We start from the raw sequence: 20105 nt of genomic DNA, 5'->3' as shown, positions 1-20105 counted from the left end.
ACACCACTGCACTCCAGCCTGGGCAACAGAGCGAGACACCATTTCAAAGAAAAAAAAAGAGAGACAGGACTACAGGGAAATGTACTACGTTTTTGGAAGGTAATTTGAAGCTACAATGGGATGCTGAACCGTTAAGACAGTGGTAGTACTACTGATAAAAGCTTAGAAAAGGCCACACACAAAACCTTAGGACTCACTCAGCAAAGCAAAAAATGACACAATCCACAATCCATGAAGTCCAAGTACTTAAAATGAAGCAGGAATCAAAATGATGGTCAGAGAAGGCTGGGGAAAACATAAAAACTGGACCAAAGGAACTCCAAAGGGCTTTGCTTACTATTTAATGCAAAAAGCACAGCAGGTTAATTTTCTATTTCAGGGAAAATGTCTTACTCTTTGCAGTCTGAGCTTGTTCTTCTCTGTAGAGCCTTTGACGAATTTCTTAGTTATCTGAAACAGAAGACGTTTATCTTTAAACATGGGTTATTTCAATCGCTTCGAGAAAAAGAGAAACCTTTCCAGGTGATCAGTTTTTCCACCAATAGAACCAAAATGTCATAGTAGGGTCACAAACTCCAGTTAGCATGCACACATGTGTGTATCTGGGATTAGATAACAGGGGAGACTGTGGAGGCAGATAAAGAAATGAGTGAAGCATGCCATGCACAAGACAAAGAAGGCAAGCTGAGAAATAAAGGCAACAGACAAGGCTGGGCACAGTGGCTCATGCATGTAATCCCAGCACTTTGGGAGGCCAAGGTGGGCAGATCACTTAAGGTCAGGAGTTTGAGACCAGCCTGGCCAACGTGGCAAAACCCCATCTCTACTAAAAATACAAAAATTAGACGGGTGTGGTGGCGGGTGCCTGTAATCCCAGCTACTCAGGAGGCTGAGGCAGAAGAATCACTTGAACCCAGGAGAAGGAGGTTGCAGTGAGCCAAGATTGCACCACTGTACTCCTCCCTGGGCAACAGGGTGAGACTCTGTCAAAAAAAAAAAAAAAAAAAAAAAAAAAGACAGCTGGCCTGGGCAACAGGGAGGATGGATTTGTAGCAAATGAGAGAGGACCTGCCTGTCCAAAGGGAATGGAGCTCTTACAGGAACATAGGTCCCTGTTTGCTGATCCTTCCAATTTCTTCAAGAGAAGCTGATATTGGGAATTTCATGTGAATTTTTTTAGGTGTTAAAAAATGAACACAGATGGGCACAGTGGCTCATGCCTGTAATCCCAGCACTTTGGGAGGTCAAGGCAGGAGGATCGCTCGAGTCCAGGAGTTCAAGACCAGCCTGGGCAACAAAGCAAGACCCCGTCTCTAAAAAAACTTTTTTTTTTTTTTTTTTTTTTTTAAGATGGAGTCTGGCTCTGTCGTCCAGGCTGGAGGGCAGTGGCCGGATCTCAGCTCACTGCAAGCTCCGCCTCCTGGGTTTACGCCATTCTCCTGCCTCAGCCTCCCTAATAGCTGGGACTATAGGCGCCTGCCACCTCGCCCGACTAGTTTTTTGTATTTTTTTAGTAGAGACGGGGTTTCACCGTGTTAGCCAGGATGGTCTCCATCTCCTGACCTCGTGATTCGCCCGTCTCGGCCTCCCAAAGTGCTGGGATTATAGATTTGAGCCACCACGCCCGGCCTTAAAAAAACTTTTTAATTAGTTAGGTGTTGTGGTGCGCATCTGTAGTCCCAGCTACTCAGGAGTCTGGGGTGGGAGGATCATTTGAGCCCAGGAGGCTGAGGCTGCACTGAGCTGTCCAACCTGGGTGACAGAGTAAGACTGTCTCAAAAAAAAAAAAAAAGGTTACTAAATCAAATAAAACATGTCTCCAGGCTGGTTTCCTGTGCACCACTAATTTACATTCTGTCTAGCTCAACTCTGCTTTTTATTTTATTTTTGAGATGGAGTCTCACTCCTGTGGCAGAGGCTGGAGTGCAGTGAGTACCATGATCTCTGATCACTGCAACATCCACCTCCAGGTTCAAGCGATTCTCCCTCCTCAGCCTCTCAAGTAGCTGGGATTATAGGCATGCACTGCCACGCCCGGCTAATTTTTATATTTTTAGTAGAGACGGGGTTTTGCCATGTTGGCCAGGCTGGTCTTGAACTCCTGACCTCAGGTGATCCACCCACCTCGGCCTCCCAAAGTGCTAGGATTACAGGCGTGAACCACCATGCCTAGCCAACTCTGCTTTTTAGAGTGTGGAGTGAAAGCTTAAGAAAAAAGGGGGCCGGGCGCGGTGGCTCAAGCCTGTAATCCCAGCACTTTGGGAGGCCGAGACGGGCGGATCACGAGGTCAGGAGATCGAGACCATCCTGGCTAACACAGTGAAACCCCGTCTCTACTAAAAATACAAAAACTTAGCCGGGCGAGGTGGCAGGCGCCTGTAGTCCCAGCTACTCGGGAGGCTGAGGCAGGAGAATGGCGTGAACCCGGGAGGCGGAGCTTGCAGTGAGCTGAGATCCGGCCACTGCACTCCAGCCTGGGTGACAGAGCGAGACTCCGTCTCAAAAAAAAAAAAAAAGAAAAAAGAAAAAAGGGAAACTTGCTGGGGTTGTCTAGGACCTCTACATTCTAGGGCACAATATTTTCTATCACCTACCTTCAAACCGAGCATGAACTACTAGGAATTACCAATAGGACCCATGGTGTGAGTCACCATCCACCTGAATGGTCCCAGGGAGGAAGACGAACAGGGAGTCTGGACTTTGGCCTAAACTATCTCCCACCGGGACAGAGAATCCTGAAAACCAAACCAGTAGAAGTGAAGAGCAGTGGGAAGACAGGCTTAACACTGGGAAGAAATAGTTCTCTGGGTTAATTGCAGACTTGCAGTGTAAGGCTGAAGTTGAACTGAAAAACCAAAGGCCCATTTTCCTAGCAATGGTCTGATGGGTCAACAAAATTATGGAAGCGAATTTTTTTTTTTTTTTTTTTTTTTTGAGATGGAGTCTCACTCTGTCGCCCAGGGTGGAGTGCAGTGGTGCAATCTAGGCTCACTGCAAGCTCTGCCTCCCGGGTTCAAGCGATTCTCCTGCTTCAGTCTGCTGAGTAGTTGGGACTATAGGCGCCCACCACCATGCCTAGCTAATTTTTTTGTATTTTTAGTAGAGACGGGGGTTTCACCGTGTTAGCCAGGATGGTCTCGATCTCCTGTCCTCGTGATCCGCCCGCCTCGGCCTCCCAAAATGCTAGGATTAAAGGCGTGAGCCACCCCACCTGGCCAACAGTGATTTCTTTATCTGGGAAAGCTGAATCCCTGACTAGGCCCTCACAGAATAAAAGCTTCAGATGAATGAACTCAAGAAGACAGCCTTTCCACCTGGGTCCCACTGAGTCCTTTCTGGACTAAACCTTTCTTTAGGGAAAGGCCAAGTCGTTGTGAGAAGGCTGCCCATGTTGGCGGGAGCTCCTTCACCACCGAGATCGGGCAGGGTGCTCAGTCTTTACTGAGAATGTGGCAACAGAAATGCCAGCCAGAGGCAGCCTCACCAAATGCTGCAGAAAAAGCATGTCTTTCCAGCATCCATTCTGCCTGCCAAGGCTGTGTGCCCCCCGCCCCCCTCTGAGGGATTTAACTGCAGAATGTGGGACGTGCAGCTCTCCGGGGCTGCCCTTTGTGTTCAGAGATTATAGTATGGAATGTGATCTTGGGGCGGCGGGGAACTCAGTTGCTTAGTCCTGCCCATACCTGAAGCTCAGCTGCACAATCTCCTGCCTTTTACAATGCTCCCCCCTCTGCTGTGAGTCCAGGAATAATAGACTTGATGTGACCTGCAAGAGCCCGCTCAATAATCCCCAACAACCAAAACAGAGCAATTACGGCTTAATTTAAAACCAGTGTCTCTTTTATTTTACCAAACAGACAGACCTTGATGTCTGGCGGAACTTTATCTTCTTGAAATTTGACCCAGGTGTTTATAGATCTCACTCTCAAAATTCTATGCAACGCTGCCACATTCTACCCAGCTGCAGCCGGGTCACACAGCACCCTCAACTGCCAAAAACGTGATCCAGGATCCCAGAAGGAAGCCAAAACACAAAACCCGACAATCCCAAGGAGTCGGGACAGAGCTCACTATGTGTGGGCATGAAAATTCCTGCACCCTTTCCCGGATAATCCTCTCAGAGCCTATGGACTCTGACTTTATACTAAAGGGTATCTAATTTCCAAGCCCAGACCAGATAAGCAGATAAAACCTAACAGCAGGGGAGCGAAGGCAGGGGGAAAAGAGAAAACCTGAAATCGGCCCGAGTAGAGTGCAAGCTGGGAAAATAAGAACGCACAGTTCTCCTTAACAGCCCAAGGCCACTTGTAGAAGGAAGCTCAAGGGAACAATCATTTTGTGAAAGCCAAACACGGAAACAACAGAACTGAGAAGACAGCTCTGTAACCCACACTATGGGATATCACGCAACAGAGAGTTCGATCTTTCCATCCTAACATAAAAAACATCTAAGACACCCCTGAGTAACAAAGACAGATATTTACAGTATATGTTATACACAAGGAAACAAAATGATACTGGGTGTTTCCTAGAGATCTCTCTGGATATGCAGGACACAGAAAAATACAAAATGATGATGATGATAATAATGGCAACCTCCTGGGAGAACAGAGGGCTGCGAGGTTTCCATTCTTTCTTTCCTTTTTGTTTTTTTGAGACAGGGTCTGACTGTTGCCCAGGCTGGAGCGTAGTGCAATCATGACTCACTGCAACCTCTGCCTACTTGGCTCAAGTGATCCTTCCACCTCAGCCTCCCAAGGAGCTGGGACTTCAGGTGCATACCACCACCCTGTTAATTTTTGTATTTTTTATACAGACAGGGTTTCACCATGTTGGTCAAGCCAGTTTTGAACTCCTAGGTTCAAGCGATCCTCCCACCTCGGCTTCCCAAAGTGCTGGGATTACAGGCATGAGCCACCACACCTGGACCATTATTTCTTTTAAACATGGAGAATTTATTACAAATGTAAGTTCAAGTATATGGAAAGAAGTTCCAGCAATCTCAGAAGAGAGGCAAGCCAAAGATTCCAGGAATACAACTGCACCAACATGATCATTTGTGGAATAATCATCTCGATCACTAACAGAAAAGGCTAAATTACAAGTCTGATTGCAAACAAACTTCAGAAATGGTTCTTTCCCACAGGGTAGAAAACTCTTAATACTAAAAAGGAACACTTCAGCCATTCAAAGGACGGATCTTTCTAAATCATTGTTTTCCAAAGTGAGATTCTTCAGATCCTGCAGTACTAAAACAACAAAAACCAAAACAAAAACACGCCCTGAAGCTCCCTGAAAAAGGACAGCAGGATCTGTATAGAAACAAACTCCCATTTTCTTTTAAAGAAGGAAAAAAGAAGGCAAGCCAGCCCACAAAGTACAGTGGCAATGGCTGCCCCGGGGCTCAATGCAGATTTCACTGTACCAACTCCACGAAGAACAGACCCCAGTGACAAGCACACAGATTACACAGCAGCACGAAACAATCTGCAAGCTTCCTACCAGCTCGCCCTTGCAATCTGGAAAGAGCTGCTGGTGGGGAGGGAAAGTGTGAAAACAATGTATTCCCCAGAGTAACAGGGGTTGTCGGCAGGGGGTGGCTCGGACCTCATGGCAAGGAAAGGTATTAAGAGTTAGGTACCAACTGGCCAGCACGGTGGCTCATGCCTGTAATCCCAGCACTTTGGGAAGCTGAGGTTGGTGGATCACGAGGTCAGGAGTTCGAGACCAGCCTGACCAACGTCGTGAAACCCCGTCTTTACTAAAAATACAAAAATTAGCCAGGCCTGGTGGCACATGCCTGTAATCCTAGCTACTTGGGAGGCTGAGACACGAGAATCACTTGAACCCAGGAGGCAGAGGTTGCAGGAGCCGAGATCACACCATTGCACTCCAGCCTGGGCAACAGAGTGAGACTTTGTCTCAAAAAAATAAATTAAAATAAATTAAAAAAAAAAAAAAACAGTTAGGTACCAAGCATGAAGCAAATCAACCAACCCAAAAATGCAGGACTCCTCAAAGGTACAGAGATAACTTAGGGGTTGGGGGTGAAGTCTCTTCCAGCTGGGATCTCAGGGAGCCCTGCCATCAGGGCATGCGGAGGCCTCCTGATAATCGCTTCCCTCATAGCTTCGGTGACTGACAGGCCCTCTGGGAGTGGTTGTGGCCGCTTTCTGCCATAGGCTCTGGGCCAGCTTGAAGCCTTTACCACTTGCAAATTATCTGAAGAGTTGGGGTAATACTGCCTTCGAGTGCATTCCAAAACCTCGAGCCTGTGTTCAGAACAAGACCTAGCATCCTAAATGCAGGGTTTCCTAAATGTCGCACACTGGGTTCATGTGCTCAGCTGTTTTAGAAAGCAGGTAGGATGTGTCACCATGATGACCAACGAGGGGACTTCCCAGTTTGCAGACTAGGCTGTGGACATGGAAACAAACTTAATGGAAACATGTGCTTGTGTCCTGTCCTTTTTTTTTTTTTTTTTTTTTTTTTTTTTGAGACGGAGTCTCGCTCTGTCACCCAGGCTGGAGTGCAGTGGCCGGATCTCAGCTCACTGCAAGCTCCGCCTCCCGGGTTCACGCCATTCTCCTGCCTCAGCCTCCCGAGTAGCTGGGACTACAGGCGCCTGCCACCTCGCCCGGCTAAGTTTTTGTATTTTTAGTAGAGACGGGGTTTCACTGTGTTAGCCAGGATGGTCTCGATCTCCTGACCTCATGATCCGCCCGTCTCGGCCTCCCAAAGTGCTGGGATTACAGGCTTGAGCCACCGCGCCCGGCCCTGTTCTTTTTTTTAATTTTTTTTCCTGAGACGGAGTTTTGCTCGTTACCCAGACTGGAGTGCAGTGGCGCGATCTCAGGTCACCGCAACCTCTGCCTCCTGGGTTCAAGCGATTCTCCTGCCTCAGCCTCCAGCGTAGCTGGGATTTCAGGCACACACCACCACACCCAGCTACTTTTTTGTATTTTTAGTAGAGACAGGGTTTCTCTATGTTGGTCAGCCTGGTCTCGAACTTCCGACCTCAGGTGATCCACCCACCTCGGCCTCCCTAAGTGCTGGGATTACAGGTGTGAGCCACCGTGCCCGGCCATGTGTCCTGTTCTTGCTAAACGGCTGCAACACACCACAGGACGAAATTCTGCAAAGCGGCAGCAGCCTGGAAGAAATTAAAGTGATCGAATGTACACTACAGGATGGCCAATGGGGAATGACTTCAACTCTGATTTTGGGAGACTGTGTGGTGCCTTAGGTAGAAGTTGAAATGTGTACATCCCAGTCTGTCACATTTAGCATCTTAGAAAAGGGTACTAGGCTTAGTACCTGAGTGATGAAATAATCTGTACAACAAACCCCCATGACAAGAGTTTACCTATATAACAAACCAGCACACACAAAAAAAGAAGACCGGGGCAGTGGCTTATGCCTGTAATCCCAGTACTTTGGGAGGCCAAGGCGAGCGGATCACTTGAGGTCAGAAGTTTGAGACCAGCCTGGCCAACGTGGTGAAACCTGTTCTCTACTCAAAAAAATACAAAAATTAGCCAGGCATGGTGGTGGGCACCTGTAATCCCAGCTACTCAGAGGCTAAGGCAGGAAAATCTCTCGAACCCAGAAGGTGGAGGTTGCAGTAAGCTGACATCATGCCACTGCACTCCAGCCTGGGCGACAGGGTGAGACCATGTCTAAAAAAAAAAAAAAAATTTGCTCCATTTTTTAATCAACATTTCATGAACCTAAAGAGGAAGTCATTTTTTCCTTTTGCCTCTTCTCAAGTGAAAGACAAGAAATGATGTCGTTCGGAAAAATAAATGGTCCCGGCCAAGCCTGTGATCCCAGCATTTTGGGAGGCCAAGGCCTCCCCTCACCTGAGGTCAGGAGTTCAAGACCAGCCTGGCCATCATGGCAAAACTCCATCTCTACTAAAAATACAAAAATTAGCTGAGCCTGGTGGCGGGTGCCTCTAATCCCAGCTACTTGAGAGGCTGAGGCAGAATTGCTTGAACCCAGGAGGCGGAGGTTGCAGTGAGCTTAGATGGCGCCACTGCACTCCAGCCTGGGTGACAAAGCAAGACTGTCTCAAAAAAAAAAAAAAAAAAAAAAGAGGCCGGGCGCGGTGGCTCAAGCCTGTAATCCCAGCACTTTGGGAGGCCGAGACAGGCGGATCACGAGGTCAGGAGATCGAGACCATCCTGGCTAACACGGTGAAACCCCGTCTCTACTAAAAATACAAAAAAAAAACTAGTCGGGCGCGGTGGCGGGCGCCTGTAGTCCCAGCTACTCGGGAGGCTGAGGCAGGAGAATAGCGTAAACCCGGGAGGCGGAGCTTGCAGTGAGCTGAGATCCGGCCACTGCACTCCAGTCTGGGCGACAGAGCGAGACTCCGTCTCAAAAAAAAAAAAAAAAAAAAAAAAAGAAAGAAAGAAAAAGAAATTGTTCCTTAGAGCTCAAAATCCCAAAAGCGAACAAGGTTGGTGGTTTATAGTCCAGGTGGTCTACTGTACCTGCTTACAAGTAGAGATTAAATGACCCATCTCAGGATCTACTCTCTTATAAAGAACCAGCATGAACAAACAAAAGTGCTACAAAACCAAAAACAAAAAAAAGGCACTGTCTCTTCTGGTTCTACATACTTAAGATAAAAAGTAAAAATATATAAACCAAAAAAAGACACCATTAAACACAGCATGGAACTTGTGACTGATTTTATCAGTTTGGTCCATAAGATCCTAAGGACACCATCGTGCTAATAAAAAAACAGTAACAGAGACAGTCCATGCAAAAGTCCCTCTTATGGGGTCCTTAAAAATGGTTCCAGATGGGGTCTCACTCTGTCATCCAGGCTGGAGCACAGTGGTGTGATCACAGCTCACTGCAGCCTCCACCTCCTCAGCTCAAGTGATCCTCCTGCCTCGGCTTCCCAGGTGGCTGGGACTACAGGCATGTGCCACCATGCCCGGATAATTAAAAAAAATTTTTTTGCAGGGCTGGGTGCAGTGGCTCATGCCTGTAATTCCAGCACTTTGGGAGGCCAAGATGGGCAGATCACTTGAGGTCAGGAATTCAAGACTAGCCTGGCAAAGATAGTGAAACCCTGTCTCCACTAAAAATATAAAAATTAGCCAGGTGTGGTAGCGCACACCTATAATCCCAGCTATTAGGGAGGCTGAGGCAGGAGAATCACTTGAACCTGGGAGGCGGAGGTTGCAGTGAGCAGAGATCACGCCACTGAACTCCAGAGGCTGGGTGATAGAGTGGCTCTGTCAAAAAAATAAAAATAATTTTTTTTTTTTGTAGAGATGGTGTCTTTGTTGTCCAGGTTGGTTTTGATCTTCAAGCGATCCTCCCACCTCGGCCTCCCAAAGTGCTGGGATGACAGCCATGAGCCACTGCGCCTGGCCCCAGGTGAGGTTTTTTAGATGGGTGGCTGTGCTGACTCTACAGAATTCCCCATGTCATGCTTCCTGCCGTCTCACTGCCACTTCAGTGCTCAATGCCTCCATAGCCCCGTCCCTACAGTTCTATGCTTGGATGGGAGGGGCACAGAGAGAGCTGGACCTGGAATCTCAAGTGAGGGGTTACAGCACCAGCTCAGATCCTAATTCCCTAAAATGGCTAAGCTATCACTAATTAGATGTAAACAACGAAGCAAAACAGCAGGGTGTTATCCACACAGTACACCAGGTACACTGTTGATGAATTAAGTCCCAGGCGCATCACAACGAATGCAGAACCGAACACTGAGTTTTGATACAAGAACTCCGTGTCGAGTCCCAGGACCCAGCCTGTGGCCCCGCTCACTCTGCCACAGACCAGCTGGGTGACCCGGTGGAGACTGACAGCGTGCTCTGAGATCCATGAGCACTGATGTGTAGGGACTCCATGGGAGATACTCACTCTGCGCACGGGCGTGGAGGTGGGGAAGGGACTGGTGCTGCTGTGTCGCTTTGTGGGAGCAGGCGGCCCCTCGGGAGAGCTGGTGGAAGAGGGAGAGCTCAGGGACGAATGGCTGAGTACAGAGTCTTCTTCAGGGCAAGATTCCAGCGCCCCGCTCTCAGGGGTCATGTCCTTGCCTTGGGGTGTGGCTGGAGGGGACTTGGTTTGGGGCGGTCTCACAGCCAAGATGTCCTGCAAGACCACCATGGGCACCTTCCCTCTGAACAGGATGCCCCCAGCTTCACTCCAACTGTCCTGCTCCTTTCTGGAGCACAGTCTCAGACCACTCGTCAGCTCCGGGCAGCTCTGTGGTGAACATTCCTGGGAGTCACCTCTCCTCCCTGCACCTCCACAGCCAACACCCTCCTCCTCTGTTTTGTAAGGAATGTTTGAAAGGGTCTCTCCAGGAAATGCCAACTTGTCGTTCTGATTGGCCTTCAACGACCCCTGCTGATCCCTAGTGTCTTCTCGGTTGCCATTTACTGCTTCCCTGGAGGGAGAAGCTTCAGAACTCAGTTTATTGTGGTCCACAAGACTGTCTGGCTGCTCATTTGAGTCCTCTGTCAAATCAATGATGACTGTGCTCTGGCCAACACTGGTTTCGACTCTGTTTCCTAAAAAGTTATCTAAGGGACCCTTCCCGTTGACAAGTTTTGGTCTAAAGTCTATGTCAGAACCCACAGGACAGTCGTTTTCCAAGGTGTCCAAAGAGGCCTCCAAATCGGGGCTTTTACTCTGCACAGAAGTAACCTGATCATCTGACATGTCATCGTCTTTCCCCTTTGGGACAAGATTCAGGCGCTTAAACGGCAGACGGGCTGAAACAAAGAGAAAGCCATCTTTAGTGAACGTTTAAAGTTACAACCACTCATGAGCTTGAAAATTATTGACTTGTTGGGACACAGGCGTGGGGGATAATTTTAAAGTTTAAAAAGGGTCTATCTGGGTGGTGGCTCACACCTGTAATCCCAGCACTTTGGGAGGCCAAGGCAGGTAGGTCACAAGGTCAGGAGTTCGAGACCAGACAGACCAAAACGGTGAAACCCCGTCTCTACTAAAAATACAAAATAGCTGGGTGTAGTGGTACGTGCCTGTAATCCCAGCTACTTGAGAAGCTGAGGCAGGAGAACAGCTTGAACCCAGGTGCTGGGATTACAGGCGTGAGTCACCATGCCCCACTTCAACATCCTAATTTAAAAAAAACCAAAATCCTGGCCGGGTACGGTGGCTCAAGCCTGTAATCCCAGCACTTTGGGGGGCCGAGACAGGTGGATCACGAGGTCAGGAGATCAAGACCATCCTGGCTAACACGGTGAAACCCCGTCTCTACTAAAAAATACAAAAACTAGCCGGGCGAGGTGGTGGGCACCTATAGTCCCAACTACTCAGGAGGCTGAGGCAGGAGAATGGTGTAAACCCAGGAGGCGGAGCTTGCAGTGAGCTGAGATCTGGCCACTGCACTCCAGCCTGGGCGACAGAGCGAGACTCCGTCTCAAAAAAAAACAAAAACAAAATCCTGACAAGTCTTTTAGCAGAGCTACTGCCAGAATTTCAACAGACATTTTTTGATTTCAGATCCAGTTCATATTCCAAATTTATTTATAATGGGTGAAAATCTCATTTGATGATAACTGCATCTGGTTCTCAAGTAGAAAATACACAGACATATTTGTGGACAGGGTTTTTTGTTTTGTTTTGTTTTTTTCCTGGCCTCAGCACCCCAGGCTCTGTTAGGCTTTTCTCATCAATCAGACTGTTCTCCCAGAGCCTGCCAGGATTCGGGCTCGTTAGGAGGGACGCAGAAACACTTTAGAGAGTGAACATCCCAAGGAACCTATGTTCACTTACTTCCATGCCAATTCATCTTTTTATTAACTATTTCATCATGTAATAGACCAAATAAAAACCTGTTTTTTTTTTTGGGGGGGGGGTTGTTTGTTTTGAGACAGTCTCACTCTGTCACCAGGCTGGAGTGTAATGGTACACCCTTGGCTCACTGCAACCTCTTCCTCCCGGGTTCAAGCAATTCTCTTGCCTCGGCCTCCCAAGTAGCTGGGACTACAGGTGTCCCCCACCATGCCCAGCTATTTTGTATTTTAATAGAGATGGGGTTTCACCATTGGTCTCAAACTCCTGAGCTCAATCTGCCCACCTTAGCCTCCCAAAGTGCTAGAATTATAGGTGTGAGCCACCGTGTCTGGCTTCTCCCTTTTTTTCTTTTAAAAGACAGAGTCGGCCGGGCGCGGTGACTCAAGCCTGTAATCCCAGCACTTTGGGAGGCCGAGACGGGCGGATTACGAGGTCAGGAGATCGAGACTATTCTGGCTAACACGGTGAAACCCCGTCTCTACTAAAAATACAAAAACTTAGCCGGGCGAGGTGGCAGGCGCCTGTAGTCCCAGCTACTCGGGAGGCTGAGGCAGGAGAATGGCGTGAACCCGGGAGGCGGAGCTTGCAGTGAGCTGAGATCCGGCCACTGCACTCCAGCCTGGGTGACAGAGTGAGACTCCGTCTCAAAAAAAAAAAAAAAAAAAAAAAAAAGAGACAGAGTCTTCCTGTGATCCAGGCTGAAGTACAGTGGTGTGATTATAGCTCACTGCAGCCTTGAACTTCCGGGCTCAAGCAATCCTCCCATCCCAGCCACTCAAATAGCTGGTTTTACAGGTATGCACCCACTGCACCCAGCCCAAGTTTGAAAAACCCAAAACTGTAGTTTCTAAAAATACAATCTGGGCTGGGCACGGTGGCTCACATCTGTAATCCTAGCACTTTGAAAGGCCAAGGCAGGGGCATCACAAGGTCAGGAGATCGAGACCATCCTGGCCAACATGCTAAAACCCTGTCTTTACTAAAAATACAAAAATTAGCTGGGTGTGGTGGCACACGCCTGTAATCCCAGCTACTTGGGAGGCTGAGGCAAGAGAATTTGCTTGAACCCGGGAGGCAGACGTTACAGTGAGCTGAGATGGCATCACTGCACTCCAGCCTGACAAGAGTGAGACTCCGTCTCAAAAAAAAAAAAAAAAAAAAATCCGACCACTCATGTGGCCTAAGGGTAAATGCACTCCCCGTTTTACACAGAAGGATTTGGGAACATTTATCTTCCAGGACAACAGTGGTTTTCCACGGGGGCAGTTCTACCTCCCAGGGGACATCAGCCACATATGGAGATATTTTTGGTTGTTACAACTTGGAGGATGCACTTACTGGCATCCAGTGGGAAGACGCCAGGGCTGCTGCTAAGCTCCCTACAATACACAGGACAGCTCCCCAGCTGCAGGTTACAAAATGCCAATTGTGGGTGAGTGGAGGCCTCGGGGTTTACTTGTGGGAATCCCACCAGACATTACTGTGTGAAAAGCATTTTCCCAGCTTCCTAGTCTGAAGAGGGACTGTTTCTCTCCCTTCTAGCTCCACGCTTCCACTGAGGTCTCCATCAAGAGACAAGGAAGACTATAAACTAGGAACAACTCTTTAACCCATTTCCAAATAATTACCTTGTATTAACTTCTTAACTGGAAAAGCTGGTCTATCTTTGCAATTCATGGCTGCAAATAAAAGTGTCAAAGGGTAAATTGTTAAATGTTGCAAATAATCAAGTTAGCAAACACATATGTAGAGCCAATTATGTACAAGGTGGAGGCAATTCTGACCCCTCTGCCCTCGGGGGCCATTTGGCACAGTCTAGAGATGCTTTTGGTTGTCATGATGTGGGGAGGGCTCGAAGGGATGCTTTTCACATCCGGTGGGTAGAGGCCAGGGATTCTGCTAAATATCCCACAGTGCAATGCACAGCACGCCACAATGAAGAATTATATGGCCAAAAACAAAATTTTTTTTTTTTTTTGAGACAGAGTCTTGCTCTGTCGCTGAGACTGGAGTGCAATGGTACGATCTCAGCTCAATGCAACCTCCACCTCCCGGATTCAAGTGATTATCCTGCCTCACCCTCCCAAGTAGCTGGGACTATAGGCGCGTGCCACCACCCCCAGCTAATTTTTGTATTTGTAGCAGAGACGGGGTTTCACCATGTTAGCCAGAATGGTCTCGAACTCCTGACCTCGTGATCTGCCCGCCTCGGCCTCCCAAACTGCTGGCCACAGCTCCTGGCCTCAAAATGTTAATAGTTCGAGAAATCCTACCCTAGACACTGTCATGTCTTGTTTTATTTTCTTTGTGGCATTTAATCTGAAACTTTCGTGTTTATTATGTCTCTCCCTAAACAAAATGCCAACTCTATGATAGCAGAAAGATTTGTTCCATGCTGCACCTATGGTACCTGGTTAGGGTCTGGAATACATCAGAAAGCCAGCTAAGAGAGAAACAGGAACTGTTTCATGAAATGAAAGTGGAATGAGTAAAAGTAGGGATGAGAGAAAACATCGGATTACCTATTTCATTCACATGATCCCCAAACATCCTCCTCCAACCCAAGCCCCCACACCACCACCAAATTTGTAAAATTAGAAAAGGGATCCTTTCCTTTTTAAAGAGAATTCATGAAGGTACCACAATTTAAAGCACCTGGAGCATGCCAGGCAGGAGCTGAAGTGCTATCAAGAGATGTAAGACAGAACATTTTCCTGCAAAAAAAATCTCAAGAAAAGCATCTAATAATGTCAAAGCAGATGCCGAAGTGACCATAAATAGAACCGAGTCTTTAGATAAATACCTTAAACAGAGTAAGTTTAGGAAGTTCACACTTACCAAGACATCTGGCTTGGAAAAACCTAGTTATTTTGGTTAATCTACGTATGTTTTATAAGCATTATATGAGTATTTTTTAAAAGCAGACTGGAGCTTCCTAAAAAACATCATCCATACATGAAACCACCCCACCCTCTGCCCCAAGCTTAGCGAATAAGTAAAGGTACTGAGAAAATTCGTTTCCTTTCTAGTCACTTCAGAGAATATCATTCTCAAGTTTCCAGTTACCAAAAGACATGGATTTCTACACCCAGCTGAAGGATATGATTTTTAGTCATTTAACTTTATTTTCAGGACAATCACAAAGATCTATTTGTGTGGTTTTGAGTCACTAGCTTTGATGCAAGTGGAACAGAAACAACCTCACTAAAAACAGGACCCCCCTCATTAAAAAATCCTGTATATAAAATGGACACTCCCAATCCAGGGATCCAAAGATACACACAATTAACACATATGTGTGTATAAAGTTACTAACTGCTCTTTATTCTGCGATTACATCCTAATTTTATTTGGCACTAAAATATACTTTCCTTTCATGATAGTATGGTCCTAGCGAGTAGCAATTTTTTTTTTTTTTTTTTGAATTAAATATCCTGGCCAGGCATGGTGGTTCACACCGGTAATCCCAGCACTTTGGGAGGCCGAGGCGGGTGGATCACTTGAGGTCAGGAGTTCGAGACCAGTCTGCCCAACGTGGTGAAACCCCGTCTCTACTGAAAAATAAAAAAATAGCCAGGCATGGTGGTGCAAGCCTGTAATCCCAGCTACTCAGGAGGCTGAGGCAGAAGAATCACTTGAACCGGGGAGGCAGAGGTTGCAGTGAGCTGAGATCCTGCCACTGCACTCCAGCCTGGGCAACAGAGCAAGACTGTCTCAAAATAAATAAAATAAAATAAAATAAAGTTAAACATCCTGACTTAAAACATCACAGCTCCAGGACAGTACCAACTTTATATTAATTTCATGTCTCCGTGAAATCCCAAAGGCTAGAAGGAACTACAGCCACGATTTTCAACCAAGGAGGAATCTGCTGCATAGGGAACACAGGGCAATGGTATTTTTGGTTGTTACTAAGAGTTGGGGAGAGGGGCTGTTACTGGCCTGCAAAAGGCGGAGACCAGGGATGATGCTCAGCACCCTGCAGTGCCGTGCCCAGGACAGCAACAAATATCAACACTGCTGAGATTGAGAAACTGGACTGGTGTCCATTCTAGCCCTTCATTCGTTCACATTATTTAGTGAGCACCTACTATGTGCCAAAGCGTAATGCCAAGCGCTGCCAAAGCGTTATGTAATGCAGAGTCCAGCAAGGGAGAGGAGCAGTCTGGTCTTCCTTGGTTCACCCTCCCACGTTTCGGGAAGGCTTGTTGTGGGATCCAAAGACCCCGTTCCAAGGCACAGGGAGGAGAAAGTCACGGTGCTTATCAGGCAGTAGCAAGAACTTGGGAGTCCCAGCCTCCTGGCCATCCCCACCATCCGGGTCTCTTACCCGGGCTTGCCCCGACCCGCAGAGGCATCGGTCCCGGTCCCCGAGCTCGTGTGAGCTCGGGCCTCAGTTTCCCCACCCGTTGCAAGATCCAACATGGTCAAGGGACACAAACGCACCCAGTAACCTTCAGGGCAAGCCCTTTCGTTTCCCTGGGCCTCAGTTTCCCCTCTCGGCTCCTCCGACCCGTCGCCCCAGAGGGCCCTGGAGGGACGAACTGACCCAAAAGCGCCGGAAACAATATGGTCGCGGCTACAACAATAACGTCAAGGAGGGTGCCCCTGGGGACACCAGGCCTTCGCTGGGGATGAGAAAACTCCAGGGGGTGAACGCCCGGCCCACAGGACCAGGCTCGGCGCCGGGAGGCCCGTCCGCCTCCCATCGCCGCCTCGGCCCGTCCAGGCCGCGCGCCGCGCCCCCCCTTCCCCTCGGCGCGAGCCCGAACCGACCTGCGGTGGCTCCCCTGGCGCCGGGCGCCCCGCACTCCGGCTCCTCCAGCATCACCCCGGCAGCGGCTCGAGCTCCTCTCAGGCGGCGGAGGCGCGGGCTCCCCTCAGGCGGCCGCTGCTCTTCGCCCTCCCGCCCGCGCCGCAGCTGCTGCCGCCGCGGCCGCCGCGCTCGTATTTGGCGGGAACCGCGACTACCCCAGTGGTCCGCGCGCTAATTGGGCGAGCCCGGGTCACGTGACGGCCCGCCTCGGGAATTGAGGAGCGCCGGGGGCATCCTCGCGAGAGCCGTGACTTCTATTCCTCCCAGGGCTCGCCCATTGATATTTCCGCGGGGGACGGGGCTTCCCCTCGGAGGCCTGTCATTGGCTGGGAGGAGCTGCCCTGCGATTGGGGAAAGAATGTGTCAAGCTGATTGTCCTGGGCTGTGACTGGCTGATCGCGTGGGATAGTCCCTAAGAGGAGGGAGGCCCAGGCTCTTACGTCACCAGGAGAACGTTTTACGCAGGGCGCAGATGACAACTTCAAAGTGGGATTTAGATGAGGAACCTGGAGTTTTGAGTTTATCCTAATGGGACATCGGCTAAATATAGCAACAGCAATTAAAATTATAAATTGCTTTCTACAAGAACAATAAAACGAAGTCTGGGGAGCGCTTCAGACGTATTTGACATTCAGTAAATAACCTTTAGAATGAACGAAATGGACGAAATGGTTTCTGGTTTAATCCTCGGGAAATTGGCACATGTTATTTCTCTGCCTAGAACAATCTTTTCGCAGCTCTTTTCCTGGATAATTTATACTTTTCAGATCTTATATCGGCACCCCAGGAAGCCTTTTCTTCCCCATCTTCCCCAACCCTGACAAGATCAAGTGCCTACAGCACTGTTCTTTTTCTTAAAGCAATTACAGCTGTGTCTTTGTATTAGTTTGTTATTTGACGAATGAATTAATTTCTGCTTTTGTCATTAGTTCTGACGAGGTAGGACTCATTCCTCACTGGAACCCCAGAACCTGTTAGTAACTGATCATATTTACCAGGTCAATAAATATTTGAGTGAATATATAAATATTTGATTGAACTGTGTAGATCAAACAGATTCAAAGCCTCACACAAAACAGAGAACTTCAGTGTCAGCTTGTGAGTCTAGAAACAGGCTGACTGGCTGGCTGGCTTGCTTGCTTGCTTGCTTTTCTTTCTTTCTTTTTTTCTTTCTTTCTTTTCTTTCTTTCCTTCTTTCTTTCCCTTTCTTCCTTTTTTTCTTTCTTCTTTCTTTCCTTTTTATTTCTTTTCTTTCTTTTTTCTTTCTTTTTTTTCTTTCCTTTCTTTTCTTTTTTCTTTCTTCTTTCTTTCCTTTTTTCTTTCTTCTTTCTTTCCTTTTTTCCTTTCCTTTTTCTTTCTAAAGTGTTGGGATTACAGGCGTGAGCCACCGCGCCCAGCGGAAACAGGTTTTCTTCCACACCAATTTAATCTCAGAAGGAGAGGTGAGCAGAGAAGATTGGACTTTAGCCCAAGTTTGAAATTCTATTGAAGTAGATTGGATAATTAAGCCAGTAGTGTTTGTTGGGAAAAGTGTGGAGAAATAGAAAATTTGGGGACACAACTTTGGGCAAGTCATATCATTGCTAAATATTTCATTTTCCCTGTCTGAGCTATGAAGATGTTTTCAACCCCTTCTCTGACATTCTGGCATTTTTCATTGATTTACAGCGGTGGATCACAGTTAAGGGCATATGAACAAGCTCTTATCAGAGCTTATCAGAGCACATCAATAAGCTCTTTCAAAGTATTCCTAATAGCCTCATAAAAATCTTGGGAAGTGAGGTTAGGGTGTATATATTCTGAAATAACCCCCTGATTGACCTAGTCTATTACCTTTTTTTTTTTTTTTTGAGACAGAGTCTCGCTTTGTAGCCCAGGCTGGAGTGCAGTGGCGTGATCTCGGCTCACTGCAAGCTCCGCATCCCAGGTTCACGCCATTCTCCTGCCTCAGCCTCCCAAGTAGCTGGGACTACAGGTATCCACCACCACACCTGGCTAATTTTTGTATTTTTAGTAGAGACGGGGTTTCACTGTGTTAGCCAAGATGGTCTCGATCTCCTGACCTCGTGATCCGCCCGTTTTGGCCTCCCAAAGTGCTGGGATAACAGGCGTGAGCCACTGCGCCCGGCCTAGTCTACTACTTTCTTTTGAGGCTTTTGGAAACTTCCAGCAATCTTCTGCTTCAAAAAATCAACAAAATCTCTCAGCGATTTCAACACTTTTAAGTACCAAGCTTTTTAACTGTAGTCATTTTCTAGTTTCTCTTTTTTGATTCATTTAGTCATTCCAATTAATTATTTCCAATTCATTTTGTACATTTTTATCAATAACGGTTGATATAAAAATCCATATCAATAACCAGGTGTCAACCTGGGAAGTCTTCCTGGAAGAGGCGACACACCACACAGCATCCTCTTTAGGTACAAAGGGTGGAGGAAAGACTCAGGAATAATGTAGAAGAGGGAAACGACGTTAGCAGAGTCTCATAGACAGCAAGGATTATGAATTATAGAAGAGGAAGAAAGAATAGTTGAGAAGAATCTATGGGGACTGGGAACGGCGGCTCACGCCTGTAATCCCAGCACTCTGGGAGGCTGAGACAGGCGGATCACGAGGTCAGAAGATCGAGACCATCCTGGCTAACATGGTGAAACCCCGTCTCTACTAAAAATACAAAAAAATTAGCCAGGCAAAGTGGCCGGCACCTGTAGTCCCAGCTACATTCTCCCAGAGGCAGGAGAATGGCATAAACCTGGGAGCTGGAGCTTGCAGTGAGCTGAGATTGTGCCACTGCACTCCAGCCTGGGCGACAGAGCAAGACTCCATCTCAAAAAAAAAAAAAAAAAAAGGAAAGAAAGAAAACAGAGACAGAGAGAGTTGATGGGGCCAAATTATGCAGGCTTTGTAAAATATGTTAGGAAGTCTGGAGTGTATCCTAAGGGTGGTAGGCCGAATTAAAACAGGGGACTGGTGTGATCTGAATTGCACTCTTTTTTTCTTTAGATGGAGTCTCACTCCATCGCCCAGGCTGGAGTGCAGTGGTGCGATCTCTGCTCACCGCAGCCTCCGCCTCCCAGGTTCAAGCGATTCTCCTGCCTCAGCCTCCTGAGTAGCTAGGATTACAGGAGTGCGCCAACACGCCCAGCTAATTTGTGTGTGTGTGTGTGTTTTTTGTTTTTTTTTTTTTTGTAGAAACGGGGTTTCACCATGTTGTCCAGGCTTGTCTTGAACTCCTGACCTCGTGATCCACCCGTCTCTGCCTCCCTCACTGCTGGGACTACAGGCGTGAGCCACTGCGCCCGACCCTGAATTGCATTCTAGAAGCATCTTTCTGGCCGCCATGCCAGGGCATGAAGACAGACCTAGATGTCTCCATGTGTCACGTGGGCAACTGAATGGATGAACACAGGACAGAGAGAGAGGAAGAGAGGTGGCCAGGCACGGTGTCTCATACCTGTGATCCCAATACTTTGGGAGGCTAGGGGAGGAG

The 20105-nt window shown here is 47.8% G+C and overlaps 1 protein-coding gene across 4 annotated transcripts in view; it reads right to left on the bottom strand.

Annotated features, from left to right (window-relative positions):
• The window catches only part of CHAF1A (chromatin assembly factor 1 subunit A), a 42331-nt gene extending 25589 nt beyond the window's left edge, over positions 1-16742 (bottom strand). Inside the window, exons 1-4 of one of the 4 annotated variants that reach the window (XM_015122523.3) lie at positions 16576-16742; positions 13428-13478; positions 9892-10748; positions 394-450 (exon numbers count right to left, since the gene is read on the bottom strand). In XM_015122523.3, the coding sequence (XP_014978009.2) occupies positions 394-450; positions 9892-10748; positions 13428-13478; positions 16576-16627 (1017 nt within the window). In that variant the 5' untranslated portion in view covers positions 16628-16742. The remainder of the gene's footprint in view (positions 1-393; positions 451-9891; positions 10749-13427; positions 13479-16575) is intronic. The other 3 variants (XM_077979337.1, XM_077979335.1, XM_077979338.1) reach the window with 3 other exon arrangements.
• Positions 16743-20105: the final 3363 nt, after the last annotated feature.

The sequence above is a fragment of the Macaca mulatta genome, chromosome 19 (genome assembly GCF_049350105.2).
Source record: "Macaca mulatta isolate MMU2019108-1 chromosome 19, T2T-MMU8v2.0, whole genome shotgun sequence".
NCBI classification, from domain to species: domain Eukaryota; kingdom Metazoa; phylum Chordata; class Mammalia; order Primates; family Cercopithecidae; genus Macaca; species Macaca mulatta.
Note: the sequence above shows the minus strand (reverse complement) of the source record. Positions and strands in the feature narration are given on the sequence as shown.